This window comes from Microtus ochrogaster, chromosome 7 (genome assembly GCF_000317375.1).
Source record: "Microtus ochrogaster isolate Prairie Vole_2 chromosome 7, MicOch1.0, whole genome shotgun sequence".
Lineage (NCBI taxonomy): Eukaryota > Metazoa > Chordata > Mammalia > Rodentia > Cricetidae > Microtus > Microtus ochrogaster.
This window is the reverse complement of record NC_022014.1, coordinates 44,867,697-44,876,041: the sequence shown is the minus strand read 5'-3', so window position 1 is coordinate 44,876,041 and position 8,345 is coordinate 44,867,697. Positions and strand designations below refer to the sequence as shown.

The 8,345-nt window shown below is 46.5% G+C and overlaps 1 protein-coding gene across 1 annotated transcript in view; it reads right to left on the bottom strand.

Moving 5' to 3' along the window:
• LOC101987116 (solute carrier family 22 member 5) overlaps positions 1-7,872 on the bottom strand; it is a 47,486-nt gene extending 39,614 nt beyond the window's left edge. The window contains exons 1-2 of the mRNA XM_026780069.1: positions 7,202-7,872; positions 5,539-5,554 (exon numbers count right to left, since the gene is read on the bottom strand). Coding sequence (XP_026635870.1) covers positions 5,539-5,554; positions 7,202-7,641 — 456 coding nt within the window. The 5' untranslated portion in view covers positions 7,642-7,872. The remainder of the gene's footprint in view (positions 1-5,538; positions 5,555-7,201) is intronic.
• Positions 7,873-8,345: the final 473 nt, after the last annotated feature.

Genomic DNA, 8,345 nt, shown 5'->3' with positions numbered 1-8,345 from the left:
AAGATGTGAGAGTTAGCCAATATGAGGCTAGAAATAACGGGCCAGGCAGTGTTTATATGAATATAATTTGTCTGTTGTTATTTTGGGGTATAAGCTATCCAGGCAGCTGGGAGCTGGGTGGTGGGATGTGACCCATCACTCCTTTTACGACACAGTGGTAACTAACTCCATGTAAAACCTAAGAGGGCTTAAAAAGGAATTCTAGACACAAATATAGAGTTTAACACAGTTTTTTGATGTTTGCTGGCCGGGGTGCCGCAGAGAAATTTCCCTGACTCAGGAAAAAAGCTACACGGTTTTAAAACACAGTTTCCTGGGATGTGCCGCCAGCGCTAACTCGGCTATAAAGCATTTCAATGGCTTTTACGGGACTGGATGTTTGTGTTCCTGCTCAGAATTGGGAAGAAAGTACTCTGAGACAATGCCTGTGCTCCCTGCCTGAGCATACAGTGGGATCAGGCTTAGGCAGGCGGGAGAGCATGGCAGATTTCTGCTGCCATACAGAGAGATGTTTCCAGGCTGTGAAGTGCTCTTCGTGGTAGATTTGGCTGTAACTCTAAAAGGAAGAGTTTATGTGCAGCACGCTCAGTCTCAGAGTTAAAGTGCTGAGTGTGGCTCCTACCTGGTGGCTCCAGAGCTAGCAGAAATGGTACATCCATCACTTTGAAATTGGAGAGAGGTGGAGCCAACATCAAGAACAGCCCGGCGCTCCGTGGCTCAGAGGCACAAGCAGCTCTGCCATGCTAGTGGTGCAATGCGCAAGGCTCAGAGGCACGAGGAGCTCTGCCATGTTGGACTGGGCGGGGCAAGTCCACAGTACCTGTTTTTTGACCTAGGAATGTCACAGCTTAGATTCTTAAGTGCTTAGCAATTTAAAAGCACAAAGCAAAAATGTTCCTGAACAGTAAAGAATTACAGACAATGCAATAGGATAGATTCAGACATAAAAGACCTCTAAATGGGTCATAGTGTTAGACATAATCTTGGGAGAGAGAAGAAAAAGAATATAGAGAATAAAGTTAATGCCTTAAAAAAGGTAAAGTCTTTAGAGAGACAAAGTACAGATAGTTATAGATTAAAAGAAATAAAGAAAAATAAGCCACGTAAAAATGGAAAATTCACAGAGAGCCTGGATTCTGTATATTATTGTGTTTTCTTTAAATTTTTTGTCTGTAAAGGAGCTAAGTACAGAGAGACATTTCATTGTGTGGTCTGCTATGCTAATCCAACATGTGTATTATAAAGCTATCTTGATTTCAGAATTTGGGTCTAAGGACATGATGCTTTGGAAAAGAGGTTCTTTTGTTTTCATAGAAGATGAGACCCTGTGGATTGCTTCTATCCCAATATAGTATGATAGACCATGCCTTCCTGAAAGGTCGCCGTGAACATCCTCAAAAAATTATTCACTCAACTGCTGACTGAGAGGAACCTAGCAAACAAGATACACCACAAAAGACCTGATTAACAGCGCCCCCATACAGTAGGAAGAAGCTTGGAGAGAAATAACTGCACCCATATTACCAAATATTGTTTATAAATGTTCTTTTACATTTAAAGGGGTATATGATATAGATATGAATAATTTACATTGGTATAAATTTTGTTATATGTATATGTATCTCTGATTTTGATTAAGGTATTGTGATTGTGAAGTTCATTTAAAATGTAATGTATAATTAGGAAATATAGGTTGTTAATGGATAATCATCAATAATAGTCAAGCTTGTAGTCATGTTAGTTAAGATTTTCTAGATATAGAAATATATTTATATATTTAGATAGGCATTCTTCATATCTTTCAAAGGCTACAGAATATGGCATTTTAAATGTTTTAATAACTTAGGGTTTTCATGACAATGAGACACGTCTGCTACTGGTAGCACCAGCTACTTCAAGAGGAAGATGGGCATTGAAGAGGCTCCTTATGGAGTTTGCTAGCCATTTGGGCAAGAAATTGCTCTTGCCTGGACTGTTGCATAAACTGGACACAAAGAACCCGCAGAAAGGGGACTGCTGAACTTGCCTAAAGGTGAGATGGTCTTTCGGGGTTCCTGATTCAAGAAAGAGTCTATGAGACATTCTGCTGGACACAGCAGAAAGTGACTGAACTGCCTTTGAAATTTCCTGCTTCATGGAAAAGTCTGCTGGATACTATGGGCCTGAAGGCCAAAGATGGATGCCCCAACAGTACAAAAGAACTTTTTGGGTAACTGTTCAGGCAGCAAGATGTCTCTGTCATTACTAGAGTTTTGGAAGTTGCTTATTTCTTGTTTACTTAGGTAATTTTATGCCCTTCTGGAGTCTTTGATGGAGTTGAAGAATAGATAGATGGTTATAGTTTTCAATTGTTATGATAAAAGATAAAATAGATAAAAATATTGTAACTGTAATTCTTGCTTTATAACTGTTTTGCTATATGTAATTTTAATATGTTAAACTTAAAGCTTTTCTTTTTTGTTCAAATAGAAAAAGGGGAAATGGTGAAAGAGGATCTTCTATCTATCTGTTGCTTTCATTGGTTAATTTTTTTAAAATTTATTTATTTTTTTGTTGAAAGAAATTTTCGCCTCCTTCCGTTTCCCATTTCCCTCCCCTTCCTCCCACACCTTTCCCCCTCCCCCGCTCCCCTCCCCCTCTCCTTACTTCATTCCCCCTCCCTCTAGAGTCTGAAGAGCAGTCCGGATTACCTGCCCTGTGGGAAGTCCAAGATCCTCCCCCTTCTATTTCATTGGTTAATTAACAAAGAAAACTGCCTGGCCTGATAGGTCAGAACATAGGTAGGCGGAGCAGACAGAACAGAATTCTGGGAGGAAGAAGGCAGTGTGGCAGACACCATGGCTCTCCTCTCCAAGACGGACGCTGGTTAGACTTATGCCGGTAAGCCACAGTCAAGTGGCAATACACATTAATAGAAATGGGTTAATTAAGATGTGAGAGTTAGCCAATATGAGGCTAGAAATCATGGGCCAGGCATGTTTAAATGAATATAATTTGTTTGTTGTTATTGCGGGGTATAAGCAAGCCAGGCAGCCGGGAGCGGGAAACGGCTCCTTTTACAAGGGAGAGTGGGGGAGGGAGGATACAGTCTTCTGGGACTAAATGTTCTTGCACTCATGAACCAGATGGAAGAGAAAAGTGATAGGATCTATGTCCAAGAGATACAAGTCTCCCTGAGATGTACCTAGTGTGTCTGCATCAGTGACCAAGCACACTAGCAGGTCTCACTTCCTATTAACACTCATTAATCCCTAAAACATTGTGTTCTGCCCCCACTACAATTAATAGTAAATCCTATTACAATTAATGGTGAGAGTTTATAATCCTAACAATCAGGAATCTGAAGCAGAAAGATCACTTGTAGTCAGCCTAGTCAACTTAGCAAGACTCAATTTCACAAAATAAAATTGAAGAAGAAATTATAGTGGACCTTTGCTTCAGGGCTTTCAGGAAAGAGAAGTAGTACCTGCTCTAACAACCTCTGTCATGCCCACCGTGCCCTGAACAGAGCAATGACCTGGGAACTAAATGATACATGGCTGAGTGGCTCAACGGATAAAAGGGCCACCGCCCTTCAACACCATCATTTCCTTTATGGTGTTGGGCCCATCTGCACAGAGTCCAGATGAGCACCAGACTTTCATCTGTAGGAGGAATTCTTTTCTTTGCTCTATGACTCCTGACTGTGTCATTATTGAACCCTGACCCAGAGTGCTGGTTCTCAGTAAGAGAGGGCTCAGTGTGACTGCTCCCATCATCTGTGTCTACTATGGCTGTGTGTGCACAAGAAGTTAGGGCCAGCAAGTGGCTTTGGTTTGCCATGTAGCTACCAAGGCAAAGATTAGTGTCTGTGGATCTCAGAAGTGGGCAGGGCGTGGGTGAGGGGTGGCTAACACAGGTAAGCAGTAAGGTCCTAGCTCCAAGATTCTCTGGTCTCTATTTTTAGACTCACGTCAAACCCACCAACTAGGGTGCTAGGAGTTCTCATCCAGTGAGTTGTGGATAATGGTGGGAAGAATTCCCATTTTCCAAGATGACCTAGGCAAGAGGCAAGACTGCTGGAAAAGCTAGTCTGGAACACCAGAGAACAAGTTGGAGTCCTGCTGATGTCTTGACAAGAGACTCATGGAAAGCAGAGACGGGTATGGTGTAGGACAATGCAGAGCCATGCCAGACTTCAGCTGAAGGAGCCTGAACTCATAGGCACCAGAAAGCCATACAGAAATGTTTCTGCCTGCAGGCTTGGCAGGGTTTCTGTGAAACCACAGAGCAGGTGGCACAGCAATGTAAAAACCAGACAGGTTCTCAGAAGAAGGGGTAGTCCTGGATCAGAAGTACAGCATGGTGGGTAGGCGTTGCCAAGTGTCCCAGAGATGAGCAAGGGGCAGGAAGAGGGGCCAGCCTACAAGCATGTAGCTCACTGAGCTTTCCTGAAATGTGGGCGCACAAAGCTCTCTGACCTCAAAGAAAGGATTTCTTTCTTTTGGCAAACCCCACCGCCTGGTTTTCAATACACACAGAACCTAGCTCCAGTCAGTGTGTGTGTGTGGGGGGGGGGGGAGAATCACATTTCCCTTAAAGCATTCCAGTCAGTCTGTGGCTCCTCAAGTTTCTCTTTTGTCTATCAGTTAGTTCTTAAACCTTCTAGAAAGGCTCATAAATTATTTTCCCAATCACCCAATTTCAATAAAAAAAAAATCTCCCTCAAGCTGGGCAGTGATGACACACGCCTTTAATCCCAGCACTTGGGAGACAGAGAAGGCATATCTCTGTGAGTTAGAGGCCAGCCTAATCTACAAGAGTTAGTTCCAGGACAAGCTCCAAAGCCACAGAGAAACCCTGTGAAAAACCCACAGAAAAACCAAAAAATAAAAATCTCCCTCATCTAGCATCCTGTCAAGATTCAGGGAGACACAGAAATCTTAATCTATTGCAAAGTTTAGTACTTCATGCACGTAATTTAACTTGAAAGTGAAATAAGAGGAAGAGAAAGAGGAGAAGGAAGAGGAGGAGGAAGAGGAAGAGGAAGAAGAAGAAGAAGAAGAAGAAGAAGAAGAAGAAGAAGAAGAAGAAGAAGAAGAAGAAGAAGAAGAATTGTTCAAAACCAGTGTACTTAAAAGACCTCTAACCTCTACTTTGATTTGGGATAGAGGGCAGGCTTAGAGACACTGACTAGCTGCTGTGGTCAGCAGGCTAGTGTGGGTTGAAAGAGATCAGGTCTTGGAAAAAGTCATCAGAATATTAATGCAGCAGCTTTCAACAGCAGTTGCTCACCTAAGAGGACAAGCCTTGAACTTCAAGTCAGGCATTCCAGTATTCCCAAACAAAAGAGCTAAGTAAGGTATTAAACTGGCCTCCCGCAAAGACTGCTGACCTGTAAGTAGGTGAAAGGGCATACAGCTCTTACGAAACTGCTAAGACAGCTCAATAACATCCAGATCCATTGGGGAAAAAAAAAAAGACACGATGACATTGGCAGCAGCGGTAGGTCAAAAGGATCTGGACTTTTGCTGCTTAGTTTTCCTCTGGGGAGCTCACCAGTACTGCGTCCACCCTAGGCAGCAAGCAGCATGACAGTGAGTGAGGGCAAGTGACACAAGTGACCCAGTACCCTCAAGGTCAGGGTAAAAGTTCAAGAGATGTCAGTAAGTCCCTTCAGATTTCAACTGCCCATCTCTGGGCAGCCAGAAACAGATCTGAGGAATGGGTGTCATCCAGTAGCCTCTGTCAGATCCCACTTGCTTCCACGCACTGTGAGTTTGGAGACCAGGATGTGGAGCAACTGAGAATCTCTTCTCTGTGGACTCATAGATCAAAAGCACTAATCAACTTAGTCAGTACTGGCTTTTTGTTTTGTTTTTGCTTTGTGTATGCCTGGATGTCCTGGGACTCACTGTGTAGACCAGACTGGCCTGGAACTCAGAGATCCACCTGCCTCTGCCTCCCGAGTGCTAGGATTAAAGACATGTGCCACCACGGCCCGGCTAGCTTTTACTCTAACTACTTACTTAGGTAGCAGGTTTGGCACAGGTTTTGGAGACATCAACTCTCAACCTTTCAAAGAAAGCAGGCAGTGATTTTTGCAGGGATGCTCTCAGACTCTACCCTTGAAGGGTCACAATTCCGTGAAGCAACATACCTGGGAGCCTCCATAAGGAGGGAAGCTCAGTCTCCGGCCTCCAGGAGGCTTAGATGCCATACATGGACCCCTAGCTTCTCCTTATTGCTATTGCTTTACATCCTCTTGTAACCATTTCTTGCTCTTGGATCTGGACCTAATGGCTAGGTTCACCAAGAAGTTATCTCCTCCAGGAGGCCTAACTGATCAATCCCTATCCCTGACATTCAGTGACCCTGATGCCCAACGGTATGACATAGGGCTCTTTCATTGTTCTGCATACTTAGTACTGCTGAGAGCCCAGGAAATGACAATTGGTGCCTAAGTCCCCAAAGCACATCCACATGCACCTTTAAACAGTACGTCACACCTCCAGCTGAGAGACTGCAAGTGGTCGGACAGGGTCACCGAAGAATAAAGAGCAAGGGGATGAGGATTTAGGTTTCCATCATTCTCCACATGAAGGCTACATGCCATAATTAAACCCCACCAGAGCTCTTGTCTCAGAATACTGTGGAAAAGACTCCAAATAAAGTCACCCTGAATAGATAGATCTTCAGACCCAGGGGTCCTTAAGAAATAACAATCCACTGAAGCGAAACAAAACAATTTCTCATAGGGCATCTTTCCTCTTTCATGAGGTATCTCTCAAGGGGCATCTCTCATGAGGCGTTTCTCATGGGGCTGGATGAGACTTCATTTGGGGTGAGGATGGGTGAAGAGTAACTAGCGAAAAGGAAGAGAGTTTGGGACACATGCTTCCTTAACTTAGAAAAGTTCTGCCAAGCATCCCTTTCTGAACACAGACGCTGAGATGGAGGCACTTCCCTGGACCAAGTCCTAGGCTCCTCTGGATCACATCGCTAGACAAAGTTGCACCACTCAGAGCCTTAGAGCTTCTAGAAGCAGGACCTTCTGGACTTCATCTTCATTGTGGCTCTAAGGACGGATGGCCAGCCTGACCCTTGTGCTCTGAGGGACATACCGTGGCTAGAAGTCATTTCATAAATCTGTGTTCCTGGGCGTCCTGACTGGAGGATGCCCATCACCAGGGAGCCTGTGCCTTGGACGAAGGACTACAACCGTCGCCCGCGTTTATCATCAGATGCTGACAGGAACCTGCCACCTACCTCGGTCACGATGGTAGACAGGAAGATGTCCTTGCTGTACTCCCAGCCATCCAGGCAACTCTCCTGCTCCAGCTGCTCCAGGTCCACGTCCTGTCCCGGCTCCAGTCCTAGCGCGGAGAAGTTGGCGATAGTAGCCAGTCGGTAGCGGCGACATTTCTGGGGCACCTGTCGTCCGTCCTTCGTCTCCAACGGGATACTGTGGTTGCGCCACGCGCTGCTAAGGTTCACAGTGTCAGGCACAAGACAACGGTGCTCCGGGGTCCCCGCCAGGAACACGATTGACATCCCATTGAAGCCATTGGGGATGATGCTGGCGCTGAGGAGGAAGAAGATGAGGCGTTGGAAGGGTCCCCAGTCTCCCAAGAAGGCGGTCACCTCGTCGTAGTCCCGCATGCTGTCCTCAGCAGCCCACGGCGCCCGACTGGGGACCTGGGGACACCGCGGCGCAGGAGACCAGGCGCTGCGGGTGTCTGCGATTGAGCAAGGAACAGACTCGTGAGTTCCCCCGTTGCCCCAGACTTGGCCACCGCCAACTTTACATAGGGCCTGAGGCCGGGGCGGGCTCTGGGCCTGGGCCGCAAGGCCCGCCCCGCCGTCCCGGCTCGGAGGCACGGTGCGGCGGGGGCGGGGCAGGGGACTGAGTGACGCGGTGGGCGCCGGCCGCGCGTGCGCCTGAGGCGGAGCCGAGCAAGGACTCCGAACTGGCCGGGCGGTGCCGAAGGCGGGGCTGAGCCTGGATTCCGTGGTGGGAGAGCGGGAAGGTGTGGCCTAATATGGCCCCGCCCCCTCCGCTGGTCTCGGTTTGGGGCCTGGCTGGGTTGGTGTCTTCTATTTCTGCCCTGACTGTTTGACTTCGGGTCTTGGTGCGGGGCGTTTGTGGACCACGCCCCGAGCAGGTTGGCTTGTAGGGGCTGGGTAGGGTCTCCTCAGGTAATGACAGGGACTAGATTCCCTGGGTTACTTTGGGAAAGGGTGACTCTGAAGGCCTTTTTTTTTCATGGCCAACCTGGGCATTCACTGGAGAGAGCCTTAGAATTTAAGGGTGGAGTCGCCTACATTTTCAACTTTTTGTTGTGGGTCAGAAGGTTTTGTGATCA